This window comes from Toxotes jaculatrix, chromosome 1 (genome assembly GCF_017976425.1).
Source record: "Toxotes jaculatrix isolate fToxJac2 chromosome 1, fToxJac2.pri, whole genome shotgun sequence".
Lineage (NCBI taxonomy): Eukaryota > Metazoa > Chordata > Actinopteri > Toxotidae > Toxotes > Toxotes jaculatrix.
The window spans coordinates 4,461,124-4,487,081 of NC_054394.1; the positions used below are offsets into that span (position 1 = coordinate 4,461,124).

The window sequence follows — 25,958 nt, forward strand, 5'->3', positions numbered from 1 at the left end:
GTCTTGCTGTGAATTTAAGTGATATTTTCCTCTTTTCTTTAGGATGCCACACTCAGCATGTGTGTCCTCAAAATCAAAGGACAGAGTACTTACCACAAGGAAACATTCAGGTCTTATCTATAAATCAATAAATCGTTATGTATGATAAATCTGACATGACTGGATGTTGACATACTCCTTCTTCCACACAGTAATTCCAGCTGATTGTAACAGAGGTATAAATACCTACTCTATTACAGATCAGATCACCACTGGGAAACACCCCCATAGGTGGTGACAGGTGGTAGTCACAGTGTCAAAGTAAATGCCAATCAGACAGGTAGTGGGACAGCTAGGACAGAGCCATACTTGTCAAAAATGTAATGTTAAAATGGAAGCAAGAAGTATTCACTGGAAACTTCTGGGCCACAAATATACCTAGAGAAAGTGATGCACATCAAATTTTCCTCAACTAAGTCTTATCTTGACATAAGATGGACAGTAGCCCTGTGTTAATAACAGAGGTCTGTGTTTAAATCCTTCCAACTCTGTAGCCAGGCTTTAATGGACACATCCAAAAATAAAAAAAATGAATAAAAAAAATAGACCACCTCTGGTTACAGAGCGACAATCATTCATGTATTTGATATCTCTGGTGTAAGCCTCGTTCTGGATACAAACAAATAACTGCATACTCATCAGAAATTTTAAGCTTGTGCCTGGATTGTTACTAACTGTAAATGCCTATTAGCTATTCTTAAGCGCTAATAGTTGATAATGGTTTTGAGTCAAACTAATCATAATGCCCAGGTGAATTAGTATGCAAACACAGTTTGCTGTAAGGGTTGGCTGCATATTTGTATTCTGTTATGCTGTTTTTACTGCAGACTCCATCTATAGCAATCAAAATAACTGATTTAAAAAAAAAAAAAAAAAAGAAAGCTAACACAGTTCCTGAAACAAGTCCTGAGAATTATCCTAAGTGTTTGCACATGAAAGCAGCTCAGTTACAGAAGGCTGGTACAACTGTTTGTTTGTGGCTTGAGTTGCACGTCATGACCACTCATTTTAAAAGGTTACTCTACGCTCGTGAATAAAATATATGTACAGTGCTGTTCAGTGAAACTAAATATTATTCTTTTGTTCTGGGAATGAGGAGGAACTCCATGCATGAGAATGGAGAATGTAGAGAGCTAAGCTAGGAATGAACTGACCCTGAACTGTTAACAAAGTTGGCTGCCCTAAGCTCAGAATGTCTTTATGGAAATTTAAGGCTTCACAAATTAATCAACAACATTTACATGATGGTGAAGATAAATGGATTTAAGGACACATCCAATGTTCTGGTCTTACCTAGAACACAACAGGTCAGCTTAGGAATGGGTATTATTATATGCCCAATATGCACACGCACGCATGCATGCATGCACGCACCAGCACACACACAAACTACACTATCTCTGTGTTATAACCATGTAATCTCTTCCCCCCCAGCAGCCGAGGATTGGATATAGCACACAGCTATGTTCCCAGTGTGTGCTTTTGTGTGTGTGTGTGTGTGTGTGTGTGTGTGTGTCTTACACCTTCTCTGGCCTACACAGTAGGACTGGCTTGGTACAGCTGCCCTGCGGCAGGATAAAGGGCGGATGAGTGGGCGGCTTTGGAACAGCAAACCAGCATCTCAATAAGAAGCTGAAGGTCTGTGTGTGGAAATCTGTATGTGTGTGTGTGTGTGTGTGTGTGTGTGTGAAGCAGTGGGGAATGTGATCAGGCTCAATGGGCAGCATCGCTTAACAAGGCTTAATAGCAAGGTGAACACTGTATCACACACACACATGCGCGCAATCACACAGGATAGCGATATGTTCAAAATGAGAATGATGGAGGTATATTAGTCTCATGTGCCACTTGACATTCATAAATGAAAAAGGCAGTTCAGGTGGTACATCAGTCTCATTTGCAGCTGCCTACCATTTCCTTTTGTCCTCTTCTCCTGCCTCTGTTCCTTCAGATCCATATTCCACGTCTCTTTCTCTCCAATTCCATCTGTATCTTCAAACTACTGTTATTATACTCTGTCAAGCTACGCTTTCAACTTGGAGTCATGCCCCGGACACAGTGCATTGCCTCTCACACTATCATTTCCAGTTCAGCTGTACGTGTCAGGATGAGACCTTCAGGATTCACTTCATAGTGTGTTTGATCGAATCACCCCAGTTTGTCTGACTCCTCGTGTAATTAAGCACCGATGCAATATGAACATCGTGTGAGCATTGGATGCCTGAAGCTGTGCTTATAGGTTGAGGTTGAGGTTGGAAAGCGTTTCCTGTTCCCTGGTGCCCTGCTAATCTTATTTAATCAAAACAAGTTGTTGTTTTTGATGTTTTAGAGAAGACAAGTTCAGATTCTGGTCAGAGAAATCAACTGTGTGTCACCTTCACATCATCAACATATTTCTATTACTTTGTTCTTTATGTTATTCACTCACTGACTCACTGCTTTATCTTAAATCTAAAAGGCATGCAGGGCTTATTATGTCTGTTTTGCTTTCCTTTTGTTAACTTTTGCCCTTTATATGCTCTGCAACTGGATACAATTTAATCATCTCTATGGTGCACAAGGACAGTGAGGGTGACTGAAAGGGTAATTTGATCAATTTTATAGAACTTTCTTTTATTTTCATACGTCTCAATTGAACTCAGTCTACAGTATACTCCGTGCCGTCCTCCTTTCTCTCCCTTACTCTTATATCTGATATTCTTTAAAAAATTCTGTCTCTACCTTGTATGATTAGTGAGATACACAGTTTGTGGTATAGACGGGCTGCTGCAATATATGGTGCCAATATTATCCTTTTTTATTAAAAATCAGAGATTGGCTGTTCAGTGTTAGTCACATCTGAATGTGATGGAGGTTTGTTCCTGACTATGGCCAGTGAGTATGTTTTTTTTTGTAAATCAGATGGTTTTGTGCATTATGTGCCCAAGTAAAGAAATCCTTTGTGTGTGTGACTGTTCTACCTAAAAGCACTGGAAAACCTGCCTCACCTTGCCTAAAGGAACCATTAACCAGAAAATATATATATATATATATCATTCGTTGTTAGGGGAGTGTTTATTGTTCTGGAAATGTTTGTTTCATGAAGGATTATTTCATTAAACTCGCTGTTCAAATATGAGTATCTGGAAATGGTTGCAAACAATCCCCAAAAGTTATTTGAAAGACAAAATCAAGGGGAAAGCCAAAGGTATTGCTGTAAAATTGTGTATGTTATAAACGTCCATCACAATTTACAGACCAACAATCAGGTTCCACACTACCAACATTTCAGGTAAACTCACTTTGAGTTTTACTTCCAAATACAGATTCCAAGACCCTCAACGGAAGGAGCCTGTCTCAACATTTGGTATTTTATTATTGTAGTCATTGTATATTGTAGTTAGATGTTATATATCTAGTTTTATTATTGCATTTATATATTGTGATCTCATGGTGCATATTCCTAAATGGGAAGGTTGTAAATACATAAAGGTGTGTTCAGTCAAACTACCACAAACTAATTTACACACAGGAAGCCTGGTAACAGCCTGTATTATTACAGCAGTGGAGTTCTCTGTCTTATAAAAGCAGAGTGAAGGAATTATAGAAGTTGCAGTGAAGTTTAAAGATTTCAGGCTGGATGGCAAACTGTGAAAGAGATATAAAGGTTGTTATGCTTTCACTTTGTGTCTTGCTAAGCTGATTGCCATAGAATCCACACAATACCAAGAAATGCAGTCTTCACAGAAGACGAGAGAAACTCTGATATTTACCAACAAAATGTTTTGTTTTCATGGAAATGACGTATTGTATATCATATTTCCTCTGAAGTAAAACAGGTGTCAGAGAGTCAGATACAGGTTATAACTCAGTTTTGACCAAATATGTAGTTATAGTGAATTTTGCCTTTGTAATCTCTGACCCCTGAGCAAATAATCAAGCTGCCATGCACTTTGCTGTGTTTCATGGAAACTTGGAAATGACAGTGCACACTACATAAACAATACACAGAGTGGTATGCAGTGGGTCAATAGGGGTCCAACAGTTTTGATCATGGGCTCCCCCCAGCAGGTCAAATCTGCCACGGCCACTGGACTTTGTTGCAGTGATATTGCAGGGTTCTCAGATCTCGGAGTTTACATTGTCATGATGACAGACAGAAATAATGAGCAAAACTATGAAAATGAGACCCAATTTGGAATAAACTGGAATTATCCGTTAATGCTAATGATGAACAATAGTCATTACTGAGCACAGAGATTTTCAAAATTCAGCACAGAGATTACTGGCACAAACAATCACATATCAGCAGCTTCCATCTTCAAATATTGGAAAAGGCACTGGACAAATCATCATAACACTGTCTGGTACACTGATAGACCGGCATACATACACATACACACTTTACTGCAGTTTTATTAAGCTCCAGCACAGTCCAGGCTTGATGATGGATTTTTTTTTCTTTTTTACAGGCAGTAGGTGAACCTTGAAACAAGTTAATTAGAGCTCTAAATATGTACAGCTTGACTCTAATTACAATCTGTGCGGTGACAAATCAGCCTTTACTCCACTAATAAACTCATTAACTGTTTAGGATCCAATAACACACGTTGAGTTGCTTTCAGATGCACTCAGACCCTCCGACACCAAGCAAAGCTAAAGAAATAATTCAGGATTTACACTGCAAACCTGCTCATAACACACGCACGCACACACGCATGCACACGTACACACACAACAAGTCCGGCTCTCCAGGCAGACCTCACCTCCCACACATATTACTTTGGCAGTGATGGAACAACAGCATCTCTCCCAAGAGAGAGGACCAATGCAAGGGAAGAAGCAGCGAGAGAGACAAGGAGGCGTGAGTCTCTCAGATTAAAACACTAAATATACCAAGATGTACAAGACATTTTGTTCTCTGTTTCTGTCTGTCTATAATGCCTGCCTGCCGCCCTCAATTCAACAAGCTTTATTGTGTTAGAAGTTCAACAATATTGCCACAGCACCTGAAGAAAAGACCAGCGTTCTCCCTCAAGGGCTGCAGATGTAAACCTGCCGAGGCTCGGTTTACACACATTTTCAGGTGTTCCTGACCAAAATTCTCAGTGTACACCTTAGTGAGTAACAGGAGTGTGTATGACTGACTGTCCCCTGCACATCCTCCTTTTCTAAATTAGCATTTGTGTAAAAGCAATTATATTAAAATAGAATCAAAGCAGTACACATCAAAATGTATGGGGTGTCAGCTTTAATAAGATCAAAATCAAAGAGTGCGTGCGAGCGGTTGTGTAAGAGTGACTGTCACTGCTTAATCCTCAGGTCGTGGCAAGTTAATGCACACAGGGAATTAAACCTGAAATGGATTTCCGTTCTTGTCTTGTAACATTCCTCAGTCTTCAGGCAAAATGAAAGAGGGGATTCAGGAGGTGATGTACAGTGTATTTCTTCAGTATACTTTCTGTTTCTGTCCTTGACTAATGATGAGATGACATCCTATGCAGTTTGCTTTGCGTCGGCATGTCCTTTTTTAATTGTCACCTGTTGTTTTTCTTTCCAACCTCCCTCTCTGAAGACCCAGTTATATCAGGAAGCAGCAAGGCAAAATTCACCCATACATCTTTGTGAAATTTTTAGTTAAAGGTTGGTAGCATAATGACTACACACTTTGTGCAAGATGTGAGTGTATTTGGTGAACTGCTGTAGTTTGCAAGTTCATTCATTAAGGAGTTTTACTGAAGAAGGGAAAAAGCTCTCTGACCTAACGAGCTTGATGATGTGACAGATAGCAAAATAGTTTGCTCAGTTGCTAATGGGAAAATAAGTTCACACAGTTAATTCAAAAGACATATGCGTACAATCGGCTCCTGTGTCGTAACTGTTCACAAGCCCCTTATGGAGCAGTTTTCATCTGACAGAGCAGGTTAAATAAAAGTGGATGATGAAACACAGTAAATAAGATAACACATCTGAATAAAATCAGATGTTATTCAACATGTTTAATCATTTAAAAGTTGAATTTGTTTTCTCAAACCATCAGTGGGTTGCTGTTATACGAAGGCTACTGAACTTGCTCAGATCCTATATCCTAGTCCATATCCTCACACACTGGGACATGTTATTAAGCTCCTACCTATGGCCATGAAGTCCTCGTGGTCCCAGGCCTGCAGCTGAGCTAAGGGGCCGCTGTACAGCAGCAGTCCATCAGCCACATCTGTGATGAACTCCAGAGACATGTGACTCTCGAAACAAGGCATCATGGGAGGAAACCAGGCATAGCCGTTGCCGTGGAAACTGTGCTTGTTCTGCTGGCACTCAGGCCCTTCGAACTGAGCTGGGCATTGGCACCTGGAGGAGAAGAGCAGATCAAGAGCCAAAATTACATGAATTAGAGAATGCAATAGTTGACTGAGTTTTTTTTTGTGCCTTTTCTTTTTTTTTTGGCAAAGTTGTTCCTTTTTTTGGTTCCAAAAATGTGAGCAATGTCAAAAACACTCTTCCCTATTCTGCCCCCCCCACCCTTTAACCACTTACTGTATTTTATTCTTACAACTATTTTTTTTCTGCACATCTCTCTAAGTCTGGTTGTTTTCTTCTCTCAGACAGCCATCCCCTTCGGCTATCTCTCTCTCACTCCGTCTGTTTCACTGATGCAGATGTTCTCATTAGCGGCAGAACCACAGGGAGAGTCACTACATCACTAGGAAACTCCTCTCTCTGTTTTTCCACACATCATCCGAGTACTCATTTGTCCCATCACTTCCTGTCAAAACTTTACCTCTTACCTCCCCTCTTCAACAAACTTTCATCCTTGGGTTCCTAAATGAAAAATCAATTTTCTTATTCTTCTTTCTTTTAATCTTTGTCCACTTATCTCACCCATTCTTCTGAAATTCTTCAGAGTCTGTCCATTTTTTTAGAAAAAAAAATAAACAGGATATATACATATTTGTTTTGTACGAAAACCCGCCTCACAAGTTTTTAGCAATAGGTCTGTACAAAAAACAGTTTGTCTCAAAATGTAGTCACTGCACAGCAAAGGATGAGCCCTGAGCTCCATCCAAATCTATTGGTACATTTCTGTTTAACTCAGGGAGGTGTCATGATATCTGTGACAGACAAAAATCTGTTTTCATTCCCACTATCCACTGACATGTTTTGTTGTTATTTACTTTAATAATTAGACAGGTTGTGTCCAGGTTATGGAAAATCATCTATACACACAATTGTCACTACTGCAAATATTGTGAGACATCGCATTTAAGCAGCAAAAATGAAAAGAGACTGCCCTCCTGAAAAAAAAACGAGCCCATAGGTCGTCCAAAGGCCATAGTAATTATGAATGGAGAAAAGGTCATGTGATCCCACGGAATGGACTTTACATAGCACGCCAATTTTGGGGACGTCACTTGTAATTTCTGGGCATTTTTAACTTTTTGCGTGTTATTTAATGGCGTTTTGATTAGGGTTAGGGGGAGAGTCAGAGGCTAGTCAGTGGAGAAATGGTGCGGCGTGAAATGACACACACAAAGAGCAAAAAAGGCACAGTGGTAACACACACAACAGATACAGTATCAAAGATTTTTTTTTTTTTTCTGAGTGATGTTAGTACAGACAGTTAATAACTCTTAGCCTAATAACCAAGACAAATCCATGCACTGTACCCTAAAATAGAAAAGTAATTTAAAAGTATTTTCCTAATCTATTAATTCATCACTGTGATTTTAGAAAGCAGAATTCTGTGTGATATGAAAGAAATGCCACCAAGAAGCAGAACAAACCCAGAAAATACAGCAACAGCAAAAGGCAAATTTGAATGTAAAGGCTCAACACATATCCCAAATCATTTTCTCTTATTCATCTGATTTTCACTCTCCCTTCTTTTTGTTTTTCCTTCCATACCTTGTTTTTCCTTCACAGTTTAGTAGCGCCATATGAATCTGAGGAGAAAGCCTTGCATTCTTTGAGCAAAATAAAAATTCCCCTCACTCAATCCACCTGTTGTTAGCAATTATGGAATATACAAATTGCACACACGGCCTCTCTCCTGAATATACACATAGCTCAGAGAAACAAGGTATTTCTCCAGGGCAATTCCTCTGCGCCTAATAAGAGAGTTTTTCATTGTTTTCTGTTATTCACACTTCAGCTGCTTCTCAAGGTATTCCGAGTTTTTGCTCTGTGATTCCTGCAAAACCACACAAAGATGTGTGCTTGAAAATTGTGTGCACGCACGCACCCCCCCCCCCCCCCATTGGTGTTCTGCAGACAGTTCATTTCTCATCCAAATGTTACTTGGTTCTGTTGCTCATTTTCCTGCCTCTACTCTCATCCATGACTGAAAGAGGACCCACCAATAGACACACAGACACACACACTTAGAAATGATATGGCTTATACATGTTGCTTGTTTGACAAACAAATATGCTACATACAAAGTATGCTAATGGAACAAACAAAGACAGGAAAGAAAGTAAGTAGAAATTAAAAAAGATAAAAAGATAAAATACACATTTACGTGCTTGTGTGTCTGAATGCGTACGCTGTGTAGGCATGTGTGCAAGTATATTGTGTGTGTGCACAAGAGGAAGTCTGTGAAGTGTCCCTTTAATATTTAAGTCAAATAATTACATAAATCTGAACTATTATGATCCTATTGTTTAGAAATTCCACCCAGGTTCAAATCTCGTTAACTGATATCTGATGTTGCTCGGCTTGCTAGGTTGGTTCAGTTTTTCCCCTTCTGGTTGCTATCGCCAGATATAGTAATTTCAAGTAAAACATTATGTTCCTCATTATTAGATTCATAAACATTCAATTAAAACACATCTTTGAACCGTACTGTATAATTATCAGTAACAAAATATTTGGTAACATGTTACAGAAATGTGGTTACTTTTCTCTGTAACATGTAGCATAAAGGGTTACAATTTGAAATCCAGTTATTACATTGCAGTTACATTTTTATAGTAACTTGCCCAACACTGTCTATATGTCACTGAGTGGTTTCGAATCCCAACAAAGAGTAATGTACCAACGTCACTGTAAGAAACAGTTAATAATGTCAGCCTTCCATCTGGCTAACCTCCTGTGTACCCACCCACACAGATACTCGACCAATCAAATTACAGGACTGACAGCTTACAGGAAATAAAAGTTACATCTCTTTATTTCTAGTCAGTATAGATAAATAAAAAAGGAGGAATCCTCTATTAATTTCTCCACAGAAAATGAGACTTTAAAGGGTCTGAAAACTGATTTTGTCAGTCAGCTCGCACTGGTTAGGACTGAGCCAAATCTGAATCAACGCCTGATGATAGCTGGTGGTAGTTTGCTTATGTCACCAGGCCACTGTCAGTCAAATCTGATCAAACCACATCCACACAGACCTGAAGATGCAGATCAGCTTTTTTTACATTTTTTTTTTTAAACTCTTACCTATTGATGTTTTTTTCCTACCTTTAAATTTGAATGCTACTTATTTAGTCGTGACTGTTCAGAGTTCTACAAAAGTACTTGCCAAGGTTTCAGAGGCTTTAAACCTTCCCTCTGTTCACACAGACCCATAATTTATGTGGGTGTGTATGATTGTGTATGATTACAAGCATCAGGAATAGATCCATGCGTGTATTTCCATTTTGGCAGTGTCATCCTAATTCTCTGAGCACAAGACAATCTGAGACATAGTTTTAGTCACAATGGCCCAGCCCCTCAATCCTCTTAAGGCAGCTTTGTTTTGCTCATTCGCTGTCTGCTGGGAATTGTGTTTGTTAATGTCAGACCGGGAGCTGTAATCCCACCCCCAACCCTCACCCCCTCGCTCCCCAAATCTCATTATTAATCCCAGTGCCTCGATTATCTACATGTTTTTCCCTCAATCTTGGACCATAATCTGTTTGTGTGTGTGTGTTTGTATGGGTTGCGGTGAGGGTCATATCTCAAAGCCTCTGGAACAGAACGCTATCCTGCAGCAATTCTGTCTTGTATTAACTCTTATCTTGTCTACATATATTATTTCTTCGCCTTTCACTTCTCTTCTTTTGTGCTCTTTCTTCTTTTCTACTCTTCTCTGTTTCCATTTTCTTTCATCATTTCCTCTTTTCTCTCCCTGCACTGAACCTTTTTCCCTACTTCTCTTCCCATGTTCTCCTTTTCCTTTCTTTTACCTCTGTTTTTTGTCTTCGGCTTTCCTGTTTTTCTTTTTCTCTTATCCTTTTCATCACTTTTCATCACCTTTTCTCACTGCCCTGTTCTTTTCTTGATTTCCATCATTTCTCTGCTATCTTCCTTCTTCCCCCTTCTATGCAGATTTTCTCCATCCCTGACTTGCCGTGTCTCACCTCCTCTCCTCTCCTGAACCTGGAGAATCACACAGCAGATGTTACAGAGCTCAGGTACTATAGTGTGACTGAAAATGTGACAATCATGCAGCATCAGTGTCTCTGGGTTGACAACTTTGCCTGCTTTGCCTTGTTCTCTCCTTGTCATCTTTTGGCTGATACTTCACAAAGAAACATTTTTTGCTCTTCCATTCTGGCCCACATTCACTTTTCATAAAAGACGTGTAGCTCGATTGAGACAGCGGAAGCTGCAATTATCCCCAGATTTAAGCCATGTTCACAGTTTTGTATTGTATAACAGCAGCACTAAATGAAACACCATTTTCACCTGTTCAACAAAAGTCCCCCCCCCCTCGTTAGGGCAGGCACTTAGAACAATGTGACCAATGTAAAATGTAAAATCCCAGTGCCAGTAAAGGTCATCTTTTATGAGTTTAAAAGTCTCACAGTTAAGGTGCTTTTGGGCCTGAAATAAAAATAGATCTGCATCCAGGAGTGCACGTACACTCCCACATTAGTGGTTTATACTTTACCCTGTACTCTACCTGTTGTCTATCAACATGTTGTAGGATGTCCAGGTAGGAAGAGGAGGAGGTATCAAGACAAGTAAAACAGTGTAAGCACTGTAATCAAAGGTCCTTGCAAAGCCTACAGGACTGAAGCTGCCAGAGGTGGAAAGTAGCTAAGTACATTTACTCAAGTACTATACTTAAGTAGGAGGTACTCGTACTTAACTTGAGTATTTACATTTGTTGCTACTTTATAAATATTGAACTGTTTACTCCATTTCATTTGTCTGGCACCTTTAATTACTAGTTACTTTACAGATCAACACTGTCATGTCAAAAAAACATATAATGGGCCTATAAAATACATAATTGAAGATTGAAGATTATACTTTTACACTTTGCTGTTAGGTGACCTGTAGAGTCTGTTGTAACTGTGATGAGAGCAACAGAGGAGGTTCTAGGTGACGTGTAATATAAGGCGACAAAATCCACAACACAATCCACAGGGTTTTCACACAAGGCACTCGTTACTTGTTTTCCATGTGAGACTGTTTGACAATCTTAACATGCATATTTATTACTGTAACCATGACAACAAAGGTCCTCTAACCTTAAACTATAATCTTTTCCTAAACCTAACCAACTAGTTTTTGTGCCTAAAGCTAACCAAACATTGACTGTTCCACAACCTTAACTGTGTGTTTATAATATTGTTGTCATGACAACAAAGGCCCAGTGCACCTGTCGCTTGTAAGCTCCCATGGGCCACATCTGAGAGTGAGAAAGAGCAACCTATATGGCTGTTTAGGTTGAAGGTTTTTTGGGGGGATTTAATTAATGCAAGATGTCAGACTGTTATGAAATCTGTGTGATCATGACTCAACTTGCCACATCAATTATGAAAATACAGATTCACTGGAAAAATGAAGATGATGAAACACATCCTGCACAATTCTGACAAAAGCCATGAAGTCAAAGATTTATAAAATACAACAAGGGATAAAACAAAGAACAAAACTATAATAACAAGTGAAAACTATGATTATGTTTTCAATGCAATGGTCTGGAGGATGTGTAAAGCTGTCAGGATGTCTGCTCCATCACTACTATGAACTGTGGGCAATAAAGGCGTCTTGATATGCAAAGCAATGCAATACTGTTTGTGGATTAGATTAACAGGGAGAGAATGACAGAAGAAAAAGTCCACATCTCTAATAATTGTGTATTTTCGTGTGAATGTGAGTTTGTGTGCGTGTGTGTAATCCAAGGATTATGTCTAACATGGATCCAGCCAGTTGTCCTGCTCTGGTCCAGCAGTGAGCCAGATTACACGCTGGCTCCAGCCAGCCAGACTCAAATCCTGCCCTTTTCACTCACTGCTTTTAATTAAATGAAGCTGAAGGGTAAAATTAACTTCTACAAGACACAGCAAGAAAGCTTAGTGGACGAGTGTGCTATGAGACTTTATGTTCATCTGCTCTCACATATGTTTAGAGGAAGAATGTATGTGTGTGAGGCCAAACACACCTGTTTGTGTTGGTGCTTCAGGATTAAGAAGTATTTGAATATATTAAGCACAGAACACCTGTAGCAGCAGCTGCTGCTATTTTTTGCTGTGATGTCTAAATTCTGTCAAGGTTTGATGCACAGTATATGTATATTTGCTTCACTGGTTTCCTCCCTGTGACTGGGAAATGTAGATGTTCCTCTAACCATTATCACTTCAAAGCTGAAATCTGAAATGTCATGTAGTAGTTGATCATAATTTTATGGTATCTGCATGGTCGAATGTTGTTAGACAGTAAAGTGAAGCCCATGCTTGAGGACAAAAATCAGCTCCCAAATTGGAGAAATTTGAACTGCTATGTTTAGTTTCATTGCATTGTTGGGACCTTCTTCTCTGTACTTCTGTTCTTGTGGACCTGTGAAATCTCATCATTCATAGCTTGATGAAATCAAACCTACTGTCTGAATTCAAAGTCTGCATATAGCTATGTACAGATCAAATATCTGAAAGTGTAGCCCTAGCCCGAGGATACTTTGGAAGCTGACTTGCGTGGACGTGGGGCAGCTAAGGGTCCCTGAATGCACTGCACGCCAACCAGTGGCAGAGATTTTTAGCCAGGGTCAAAGCACTAACAATTTTTATCCTTGGTCTGTATTATATCACATCATTATCCTTTGATATTTTTTCAGGCAAGAAAGTAGCCATTTAGATTTAGAGTATGTGGTTAGTTTACCTAAATGATACCTGTTTGGAAATTTGCTCTGCCATTTTTGGAGATGTGAGGACCTGTTTCTGCCAGTGGGGGTGGGTGCTTCTACAGAGTACAGGTGGGTTTCCATCCAAATGCAGATTTTATCCAAATTTTGAGGAATTTGGCAAAAGAAAATGTGAATGTGAATTTCCATCCACCTCAAATGGTAAAAACCACATAGAAAACACTATGTAAACTGTGTATTTATGATTATTTCATGTATTAATTTAAGGAAAGGAAACAGTCTCATATGTGATGTCTGATATTTTCCTCTACTACTGTTTCACATTCTTTTTGTACACCACAATTTATTCTCTAAGCTTGTTTCCATGCTTTTATCGATACTTTTCTACCTCACCCAAATGTAAAAACATCTTGTGATATTTCAAGATTTTTTCTAATTCCTGGCATTTCCACAGGATTTTTAATTCACAGTTTGAAAAAGTGCATAAAAATGGGTGGATGGAAACAAACCTTCAGGTGATTCCCTGACTTTTATTCTTGTGCCATTATCAGGTTGAGATTTTTACTTTTTAGTGAAATGTCTGAGCTAGTATTGGATGTACTGCCATGAAAGTTGGTACAGACAGCCATTATAAACTGAGAATAAACCCTGAGGCCTCTGATGCTCCTCTGACTTCTCATCTAGTGTCACCATAAGCTAAATGTTCTCAATAATCCAGTCAAATATCTAAAAATCTACTGAGTGGATAGGCACAAATCTTTGTATAGACAGTTCCAAGACTATGTATCCTTTTTTCCTCTGGCACCACCAGTTGGCATTTCTGGCTTAGGTTGAAATGTCTTTTGGATGGGTTTTCATGAAATTTAGTACAGACATTTATTTGCCCCTCAGGATGAATTGAAATCCCTTTTGTGATCCATTAAAGTGTAAAATACTATCAATGTGTTTTTAAATGTAGATAGTTTTGTATCATTAAAAGGAAAAGGTCTTTGGGGAAATATATATCTGTGAACTGAAGGGGCATGTTGGTGTCTATGTTTGACAGACAGCAGCTGGCGGGGTGCCATACTGCCGGTGTTCACCATAGGGAACAAGAGACAAAGTAAACAAACTTGCAGTGTATCTCCAAGTCATGGGCAGACAATGTGTTGTAGCAGTGACTTTGAATAGTAATGACCACAACAGTATCCAACCAGACTGAAGTGACATTTCCAGGTAAGTTAACATGTTGTCTAATGTGCTGCAGCTGAGCTGCTAATTAGCTGTAGAGCCTGCAAACTGAAGTTACCAGTGCACTATTCGCTCGGTCGCTCATTCAGCAAGCTAAGGCGCAGAACAAGACGCATGTTCATGTTAGCTGTCACGATTTCGATCAGTCCATAAGATGTCCCCCTTTCCATCTGCTCATCTGTTTTCAATCCTCAATCACCTGTGCGTCCTTGACCATTCACACAGCTGAACCTGGTTGCCTCATCATCTCTGTCTGTATGTATATATCTGCTATTGTCATCAGTTCATTGCCAGTTTGTCTGTGTCTGTTCCTTTGTGTTTCCCACTGGATTCGCTAGTGCTACTTTGCTGTTTGGATTAGACTGCCTATCTGCATGATTATTGGCTGTCTACCTGTTAGCCTATTTTATCTTCATTAAAGTTCCTTTATTGCAACCAGCCAGCCTTTGAGTCTGTGTTTGGGTCCTCTCTGCCTATGTTGCTACAGCTGTCACATTAGTAAATTAGACAAGGAGACTTTAGCAAGTAAGCTAAAGTGGGTTGTTCTTCAGGGTCTGTGGCTCTTGTTTTGCACAGCAGGCTGCTCTGTGGCTCAGTGTGAAAGTCTGCCAGAATGCTGACGTTAAGCAAGATTTCATTGGCTATCTCAAAATAAAGCCTCCGTCTATGTAGAAGGATGCTGGAACAGTATTCTGCGATCATGGAAACAAAAAGGATAAAATATCTTTTTGTCTGAAGCAGGATAACTGATTTAAAGACGACGATTCCCTTTCTGGAAAGCAAATGTAAAGGCTAAAATTATAATATGTGGCTCGCATTTCAGATGAATTCACCTTGTCAGCTAACCTCACTAGCCTTCAGTGTGTATTATGTTTGGCATTAGTCTGGTTTGCTGGCTACTTCACCCACTTAGAGCAGCAATGTACAGAAAAAGATTTCAGCTTTATTCTTGAATGATTGCAAGAGTGAGAATTGACTCTTAATTTCATCATAACATTCAAATTCTGCATGGAGTAAAAGTTGAGACAGTGATAAAAGCTTGGTGTTTCATTTAATTGGTTGCAAAGAGCCCTTCACTTCCACCATTAAAGATCTGAGCCTGAGGATACATAGAGCATCAGCCTGAATTACACAAAGTTAAACAGGGTCATCATGTCTCCTCTACCACTAGAAGCACCAAAGAGCTTATTTCGTCATCATGTTTGCAGTTAAAAGGATTTGTTGAAACGCTCTTACTCCACTTTTGGCCTTGTTTACAGAGTGATATATGCTAATGAGGACACTTTCCTTCAGTTCACTTGTTTGCCAGGGATTCGAAACAAGAACTGGCAGTATGTGACAGCTAACATGCTAGATATTTCATCTAGTACGAGGCTGTGAAAGGTTTGATTCTATTTATAACGCAACAGAAGCAAACAAGAGCTGTATTTTGAGTTAGACTCTGCCAAGAATATTCTGAAAATCTAATTTTTCATCTGTACGTCAGACACCATAACAGTGGAAAGGCCAGGCAGTTAAACCCTGTCAAGGAAATACAGCAATGGTGTCTGCACCTGCTGAGCCCTCATAGACTAAATGTTATCAACCAGAATGATGCAAAACCTAAGCATGGTCCCCTGGCAGCATGTCCTTATATATTAGGAAAAGTCTGGGGAATATAGTTAAGTTTTCACAATGAAAAATTTGACGAAGGAATGCAAAGTCTTTGAACTGATGAAGTCCAGTGAAAAACGACATTGCCTGTCCAGTCCCGCTTTACTGAGACTGGAGACTTAAAACTGGCATCCAGACACGGTAATTTTGGTGTTAGGTGATTTCAACCATGTCAACCTAAGGAGAGCATTGCAGAGGTGTAGAGAATAGAAGTTTTACAGCTCTCTGGGGTCAGAAAATACTCAGTCAGTGCTTTTGTGTACAGACTGTAATGAGAGCTGCCCTTGGACAGTCAGACCACAACACTGTTTTTCTCAATCCCAAGTATCATCAGTGACTGAAAGCCACCCTGCAGGAGGTCTATCAGACAATACTACCCCCACCCACCGTCAAGGCATGTGCTGAGTTTCTTACTACAACTGACTGGATTGTATTGAAGGAAGCACATAATGATCTCGACTCTTTTTCTGGCGTTTTTTTGCATTTCATTTGTTGAAGACATATGTGTTCCATCCAAGCCTGTAATGGTTTACTGTAATGATGAGCCATGGTTGTTACAGATATTAAAACAGTGTGGAGGAAGAGAAACACAGCTTTCATATCAGATGACAAAAATCTTTAGAAGATATCTAAGTGTGAATTTCAAAAGGCAGTAGAGAAAGGTAAAACAGAACATGAAGACAGGCTAAAAAACAAGCTTAACTCTAAGAACAGCAGAGGGCTATGGCAGGAATTTCAATTAGTAATTAATTATAAAACAAATCATGTCACCCCAGATAGTGAACCTAACCTGCCTGATGAGTTGAATAACTTCTGTTGCAGGTTTGATACTAAAGCAGATCCACAATCTTGCTCTGTTAGTGTATCTGAGCCTGCTGCTTCACCATCTTTAATCAGGGAGCATGAGGTAAGAAACCTGCTGCGCAGACAAAACAGTAGGAAGGCTGCAGGCCCTGATCTGGGATCATCTGCTACACTGAAATATTGAGCACATAAAGTTGCCCCTATTTTAATGGATATTTTATTCTGGTCCCTTACACAGTAGAGGGCCCCAGCATGTTTTAAGTCAGATGTGATTGTGCCTGTGCCTAAGAAACCCAACTCTAGCTGCCTGAAAGACCACAAACCTGTTGCTTTGACATCTATTATCATGACAAACTTTGAACGCCTGTAACCAACTCAAACATTAGTAACGCAAACAACCTGGAATTAAATGTTTCCAAAACCAAGGAATAAGTAGAGGACTTTTGCAGGAGCTGTGGGGATCACCTATCCTTGGTCATGAACAGCACTGAAATTCAACAAGGGATGTCCTACAAATTCCTGGGCGTGACTGTCTCCTCCATGGTGGGACAGTTTTATCAAGCAGCAGTGGAAAGCATCCTTATACCTATACGCAAAACTGTGTGGTTTGGCAGCTTGTCAACTGCTGACAGAGGACAAAGTGATGCATACTGCATCCGGAAATATTGGATACGTTCTCCCATCACTGGAGGAAATCTATAAGGCTAGATTACAAAAGAAGGACCTTAAAGTTCTAAAGAACCCCTTTTTAATTTCCTTACTTTTCACAAAAGATGAATCACTAAGAGCAGAACATCCAGGCTCCAGAATAGCACATATCCTAAAGCTGTCCACCTCCTTAACACTCTAAACTTAGCACCAGAGGCCACTTGGCAGGTTTAAATAATTTTGTAATAAAGCAGATGTGGTATTTTCTTTTTTTCATTTTTTTTTCATTACAGTTGAAGCACTTTTATCTAGTGGGTCATTTGACGTTGCAGATAATTCCGCTACTGATGCTAGTGTTTTATCTGTGGTCTTCTTATGTGTTGGGTTTTATTTTGCCAATTTGTTTCATGCTTTTGTGAATATTTTGGATTTTATCTGCTTTATACTTGTTTAACATACAAGTGAATCATTCTATTTCTTTTTCTGTCTTTAAGCGGCCTCACTAAGACAAATTCCAATCAATCACTGCTGATATGACAATAAATGACTGAATATTGAAGTACTGATGTTCTTTTGAGAGGAAAGGGAGGCTCTACCCTCTGGTGTGGTGTGGTGTTCCTAATACAGTGCTCAGTGAGTGCTCAATCTATCTATCCATCTATCATCTATCCATCTATCTATCTATATATGTGTGTGTGTGTATGTGTATGTGTATGTGTATGTGTATGTGTATGTGTGTGTCTACACACACACACTTTTTTTTTCTCAGCAGACGGTTTGTAAGGCTCACCGAGAGATTGAATTTCAAGCTGACTCCCTTCACCTCATCTCTTGTACACCTGCTTGACATTATGGTATCATCTGTGTATGGATGTCAGTAGCTTCTCTGTCAACATGTCAAAGCAGCAAAGAAAACTGTTGTTCTATTTTCACATCATTTCCTGTCTAACCCCACTAGCTACTCACGCTCTGCATAATTTTCATTTAAATGTTTTCCTGGGCATGTGAGTCCCCATATGCAAAACTAGATGCTGTATAGTTGAGCTTTGACACATTATTAATAAAGTATTAAAACTGGTGAATTGTTGCTGGAGACGACAGGACACATTCAGACTTGGGCTTCAGGACATTTTAATCTTTTGGCGCTAATAAGGGTATTTTGTGTTGAGAAAATTGTCAAACTGTCATTTTCCACCAAATTCTCTGTGTGGGAACAGTTTGAAAATGTAATAGAAAATTTTGACACATCTGTATTTAAAGATCCCCTCTAGACATGTTTCAAGATATAAAACAATACCGAATATGAATAATAATTTGTATCTGATATGATATGATTTTTGGCAAAAAAACTTCACTTACTAAGGTAATATTAAAAATGAATAAATATATAATAATACAGAATAATAAATTCAGATCTATAAATATGCAAGTTCCACATTATACTTGCGTAACTTGAACACTGGACCACTGTTGACTTGCAATGACACAAAATGTTGTACATACATGTCTGTTTAGGGTGAGCAGAGAGAAACAGTCTATGTCAGCAATGAATATGAAAATAACCTTCTAATGTCAAACTCACATGCACATTTATCATTGTCCACCATGAGTCCATGCATTTCTGAGTGCAGGAGGACCATAATTAGAGTTAACACTTACAGTATTTAACACATGAAGAAATGTAATGATTTAGCCTGAAATTAAATATCTAAAGTAGAAATAACTGAATATGAGCTTAAAAAGCTGAAGATTGCTTTCAGCATCCATCTCCTTTAAGCAATGAACTCTTGTGTTTTGTGGCAATATCCTGTGTCCAGTTTGTTTTCTGCTTTTAGTCTGCTCCTCCCACTCTTCTTTCTTAGAAGGAAACAAACAGCACATGTTGTCTCAGTGCAGCTCTGTATATCACAAATAACATTCAATGTAGGGGCCTTTGCAAAACTATCTGGGCCTGATCTACAACGGACCTATCAAAAAAGTAACTAAACTTGACATGCCCAAACTGAAGCATACAAGACCGAACCAAAAATGGCCTGAGGGCAATCAGACTCTATTCAAAAAAGACCTGAGTATAAACAGATCCCATCTGAAATAAGAAGAGACCTAAACACAAAGAGACCATTAACACTGGAAGCAGCATGATGCCCCACAAATTAAAGAACAGCCACAATCAAAAAGAGTAGCAGTATATTTCCTGACAATCGAGTTCACTCTTCTCACTTGCCATATCTGCTTTTCTTCTGATGCACCACATGATATATGATACTAAGGTATTATTGTTGAACCGTTTGACAGACCCCGGTCCCGAGTCTGGTCTTGGTTACTAGGACCCATAAAGGCCTCTTACTTCAAATGTAGCTAATTATTTTAGGATTTCAGCTGTCACAAAGCAGAAAACCACAAACACAAATCACTGACATTTTATCCTTAGGATACAATGACCTGGATGAATGAGAACTTGCACAGACACTGACATTTTATTGTATTATTGTATTGCATATGACATAAATATTTTCGTATGAGTGAGTTTTCCAACATGTTGGCTGCACACATTTTGCAGATATGCGTAGTATGAATGTTTGAATTATATGGTGATTAAAACAAGACAGAGAGTTTACAGCTAGTGGCTCACTGAGGCTGTACTCAAGTGGTGCTCTGAGCTAAATGCTAGAGTCAGCTAACATGCTAACAGTGACATCTGAGTTTAGCATTTCAGCATGCTAACATTTGCTTAATAGCACTAAACACCAAGTATATCTGCGGCTGATGAGAATGTCATTGGTTTTGCAGTTGTTAAGTCATAAACCAGTGTAATGGAAAATGTAAAGAACTGACCTGATGATGGTGCTAAAAGAAAAATTGGTGAATAAACATCATGGTTTAAACAGATTTAAACATGCCTGGTCTATCTGCCCTCCCTGCCTCATACTATAGCTGCCATTGCCAACACTTCCCCATTCAAATTTGAAATTCCTCCACTTGATGAAGATGTATGTTTAGCTGTAGCAGCTGTTAACAGCTGTAACAGGGTTTGTGAATTCCCTTTAGCATGAATAAAAATACTAATTGCAGCTTCATTTTAATTCATCCTCATCTACAGTTGCAGCACACCAGTGAAAAACACCATACTCTCTTGTTAATGAGCAAAATCAGTGTGAAAAGACCTGGGAGTTCAGATTAAGAGCTCAGCGGTTATGGGATTATTAGAACATTTGCTGCCATAGTATTAAATAAAAGTTTCCTTTAGTGCCACTGGGCAGGTCGTTTGTTTTGATGTGTTCATTTCCTTCACATTTTTTAATCACCAGCATCATTTGAGAAAGAGTTTGCCTCTAAACTAAACACAGCATGAACTCATTCGCACACAGCTATACACAAACACCACAGGCATTTTGCCTTCATCTCAGCGGCACAGTCTCAAAAGCATATGCTTTGAGGTTCTGCTCACTCCTGTAATTTCCTTCTAATTCCTCCATTCTCTTCCATCTTCTCCCCAGCTCTCCTTCTCACACAATCTCATACCAGTCTTCAAAAGCCACGGATAGACATATACTGAAAGCAAGAAATTAATTCACTCTGTGTTTAGGCTCAAAAACATTCCATATGTTAAATGCTCAGTCGTCTTTTTGATATTTCTGTGATACAAAATGTAAATCCTCTTTGCCTTGGGGATATTACCAGAATCATCTAAACTGTAGCCTGATTTACTGTGCCATAACATAACTAAACAGCACCCAGAACATCCCGCAGTCTACAGCTTCTTAAGTCTGGAGGCCAGGGAGTAGACCAGCTAAGCTGTTGAATCGGGAATTCTTCATGTCTGGCAGAACCAAGAAGCTGGCATAAAACTAGCACAAGATGTTTACTGATCTTGATGCACCAAGAGAGAGCATTCAAACCCGAGGACATGCCCGCTATCTCAAAGAGAGCTTTCTTTCTCAATGACAACATGAGCTGCTTGGGGTTTCTCTACATCTGTTATGTCTGCTGAGCCTGCTCACAAGCTGTAAGATTAGCTAAGCAGCGCAGAGACTTACAACCACACCTGTGTATTAGATGTACAAACATATTCCTAATGTCCTGAAATTTTTGTGCTAATATTACTGGAAATTGCTTGAAACTACAGTATATGTGTTCAGAGCTAATATGCCAACTGGTACATTAACTGAAAGATTTAGATGGCTTTCCCCTTAAGGGCAAAGTGGCCTCAGTAAACCCCAGACTTCCCAAGAGTTTTCATACATCTACATATTTGTGTGCTGCCGTCTGAATCAACCACCTAATTTGCAGAGTTTTTAATTCCTGGCTTTGTGTTTTAAGGACAAGCAAATCCCATGAAAAGATCAAAACCAATAACAAACTGATCCCAGTATCAAGTATTTCCTGTGTAGACATAATCTGGTATAGCTTATTGCTCTGTGATGTAGATTTTCCAAAAAAAAACCTCATGGTTCACCAAGTGGACTACAATCACTACTTACTATAGTCCAATATAGAGCACACTATGCATCCTGGTGTGGAATCAAACACTGTAGGTCACAGATATTGCATTTTTGTGTTGTACTATATATTGTATATTGTACCATAAACCAAACAAAACTTCAGGATAACCATAGCAAACAAAAAGCTGCAGTCAAGAGTTTATACAATCCTGTGACAATCATTGTATAGTGAAAAATAGGCTGGTTTCACATCAGCTCCATGTCCTTTCATTATTACAAAAACAAACAAACAAAAATTAAGCCACATCAAAGTTATCATACATTTATGGGTTTTGAGAGTTACTGTTCATACATAATCCAAAGAGCTAGGTTTTTGCACAAATGTGCTAATTACACTGACAAGAACATAAATCAAAGCAGGCTGCTACTTTCAGCCAGAGGGGCTTATCTCAGCAGTTCACACCAGTTGAGTCAGACTGATCAACCCAACAATCTGTTTCACACAGAAAAAATGTCATGAGACCTTTAAGTTGTCTTCATGTAGGTCAGTTCTGCTACAGAGACCTCACAACAACTAACTTGTTACTTTTCCAGGCAGCTGATGGGCAGAGACGTCCATCATATTTTGTTGTACCTCTTAATGCTTTCAGTGTGAGCTGGGCCACAGGAAACTAAAGTCAATGTGAAAATGGGTTCATTTGACCTTTTCAATTTTTTTTTTATGCTACATTTGTAGGTAACTGTAAGTCACAATGATACCAGTTTCTATCATCCGTGTTATATCCTGTCTTGTCAGTTTCTCCAGTTGTTCATGTAAGTATCGATACTGCTCCATCCAAGAACACAAGAAACTGAACCAACCGCCAACCACACCACACTAATTTATCCACTGAGGGACACAAATCATGATGTAATGATGTAAGTGCATCAAAGATATAAAAAATGCATTGCCACACTTTACATAATTTTCAAAATGTTTTCTTTAACTAAATATGGATAAATAGGGCTTTATTAATCTCAGCAGCTCAGACGGACACTATCCAAACACAAGCAGAGCAAGATACACAAAGGTCAAAATAATTATCTCAAATTTTAATCTCTTTAGCCCGGCAACAACAAAGAACAAAGAGAGTGGGAGATCCACAGAGAGGGGAAAAAAAGAAAGAGAAAGAGAGAGAGAGAGAGAGAGAGAGAGAGAGAGAGAGAGCCTCCAGTCACAAAATAAAAAAAAGAATAGCCTGCAGTGTTGAATGAGTTCCCTATGTGGCTTCAACTTTAATCTCTAAAGTCATACAGACACACAAACAGAGACATAGCCATAGTCACTGTACAATCATGTCCAAATTTACCCTTTGCACTTTGTGTAATTTTTTCATCTCCAGCCCATTATTCCTATTGTCCCAGCTCACTCTGTCTCACTCTGTTGGCCTCCTAAACCACAATTACATTTTGGGATTCAGTGCGGAATAAATACCAGAATCATTTTGTCAGTGTTTGTTTTTTTTTTTTTTGGAGGGAAAAAAAAATAGAAGGAATTAAACATTGCACGTCATTTTTTTTCTCTGTAAAAGACTTTGATGAAGCCAAAATCAGACTGATAAAGGAACTCACAGGTGTGAATCAAGCTCAATACATAGTGTCCATATCCACGTCTGAATGCAAGTGTCAGGATCGCTTTTTAGTAAAATCAAATCAAAAGCATAATTTCACTAATGACATGCACAGTGCTACCACATTTATATGTAAACAGTTTCAAAACATTGCATCATTGTATTTATTTATTAATATTTTAACATTTTAGCAATTTCTGCTTTAGTAATATCTAAGGTTTAAGTTTTCTCGCCTGTAAATGATTTGGTAAACTAAACACCACTGATTGTCCTAGTTTGGGTATTCACTAAATTGCACTACTGCCAACTATGCTGCTGCCATACTGCACACTCTGTATTGTACATAGGTTTTACTATTCTTTTTTTTTGCTTGTTTTTACTTAATGGCACCTCTCACTTGGTGAAGGAGAGAGAGAAAAATAAATCTTACTGTTTCCTCTGCTACCTCAGGGCATGAAAGCATCAACACTTTGTGATTATAACTATCATAAAATAAATGGAAAAAAAAATAAGAGTAATTTGTCATATTACTTATTATAAAAAGTGGTGTCTTGCTGTCCTAAAGACTCCGTTTTGGAAATGATGTTCGCGTTCAACTCACCTGTAGCCATGCTGAGAGTCCACACACACTCCACCATTGAAGCAGGGATTTCTGGGATATGAGGCGCAGGGCTGATGGGACTGCTCTCTACCTGTGCAAGAGCACACAGCTGTGGATTCCACTGTCACAGATACAAGACTCATAGTCCCACAATCCACCACTGTGGGTGTGTCTCGCACATTCAAAGCGCTAGTGCAGCCACCGGTCCCGGCACACTCTGAACTGGGACACTCGTCTACCCGCACTTGGAACACGCTGACCTGCAGGAATGACTGGAGCTGGATGGAGAAAGACAGAAAAGAAGGTGAAACACAAGATGGCACTAATATAGTACCTCTTTTTTTTTTTTTTTTTAAGTGACCTGCACCCTAGACACTATGAGCAGTACAACAGGGCGTTTCTCCCTTTGCACAGTAAGTGTTGCCAGAGTAGTAAATTCATTATTGGAACTTATTTCACGGTCAGATCAGACCTTCAGGGCTCGAGGTGACACATCTGTTACAAAAAACAACCTGTCAGAACCCTAGATCCCAGAGGCATGCCCTTTATATACACGTTTTATCTCCCCTGCTTTAAAATTGAGAACTGACAGCAGCTGCAGTGAAGGCTTAGCCACTGAAAACTAACATTTTAGATAAAAACTGAAATTTCATTAGCCGTAGCTTTCCCAGCATCCCCAACAAAGAACAGGACTGAAGAGGGTTATGTTCCCTGCCCCCGTTTCCCTAACACCAGCCATTACAACTAAATGCCTAACTATAACACTTATTTATTGTAACCCTAACCTAAACCTAATTCTAACCTTAATCTGAAAAAAAAAAAACAAACAAAAAAAAAAAAAAACACTTTCCAATAATGTTCTGACTCACATGGTATAAAATTCAAACTGGCCCTCACAAAGGCAGCTAAACAAGGACACACACACATACACATACTTTGGTTCTATATAAAGGAATATTTATTGCTTTCTAGATTTCATATCCCCCTTTAATGGTGCAGCATGTCACTTTAGTAAATAAATAAAAAATAAAAATCTAGGGCACACCAACACATTGCTCAGAAAAGTCTAAAGTAAGCCTATATGTGGTCAAGGAAGGAGGGATAGTGAGTCCAAACTGCTGGCAGACAGAATCCAACGTGTGGAACATGTGAGTGATCTTAAGCTTATTTGCCGTGTCACTGGCTGGAAACCAGACTGGCTGGAGAAAATTAACTGACTCCAATTCAACTTTAATATCAAAGTGTTTTTGATCTTCTTGTGTACATTGTCATTTCTTTTCAATTTATACATTACTGAGTCTTTACAATCTCTGTGTCCTCATCTATGTTCACTGACAAACATATGGTGACTAAACCTGGGTTAGTAGGTTTTTAACAAAATACCTCAGATGCTGAAGCAGATTAATAGTTTATCCAGTTACTACCTTGTCAGTATGAGTATATTTGCAAAAGGAACTAATCAAAACCTAGTCCAGGGACTGTCATGCAGTCCAAGTCTTTAACACTAGCTCTCATTGCCCCTTAAATTGATCTTTTTACTGTAAATCCATGCTTAATGTCTGGCTAATGCAGTTTACACAGACCAATAAACACATGTGCATGCACACCAACACACAGACAAACAGCATAACTCAGGTGTGGAAAACGCAGATTCACTTTAGCAATGTATGACAGTACAGTAGGCACTTTTGGGTCATAGAAATCAAGCTGTTTTTCTGCACTAGTTCCCAAAAAAGTGGGCTAAACGGTGATGAGGCAAAGAGGAAGCTATGACTGTCTTGGTTGAGCAGTTTGATAAAGCACTGGAAGGGAAAATGAAATGGAAATTGAATGTGTACTGTATGTGGTGTGTGTGTGTGTACATGTGTGTTGGTGTACTG

The 25,958-nt window shown here is 39.1% G+C and overlaps 1 protein-coding gene across 1 annotated transcript in view; it reads right to left on the reverse strand.

Moving 5' to 3' along the window:
- The window catches only part of si:ch211-186j3.6 (neural-cadherin), a 276,919-nt gene that overhangs the window by 64,604 nt on the left and 186,357 nt on the right, over window positions 1-25,958 (reverse strand). Inside the window, exons 26-27 of the mRNA XM_041034346.1 lie at window positions 24,079-24,356; window positions 6,152-6,366 (exon numbers count right to left, since the gene is read on the reverse strand). Of these exons, the coding sequence (XP_040890280.1) occupies window positions 6,152-6,366; window positions 24,079-24,356 (493 nt within the window). The remainder of the gene's footprint in view (window positions 1-6,151; window positions 6,367-24,078; window positions 24,357-25,958) is intronic.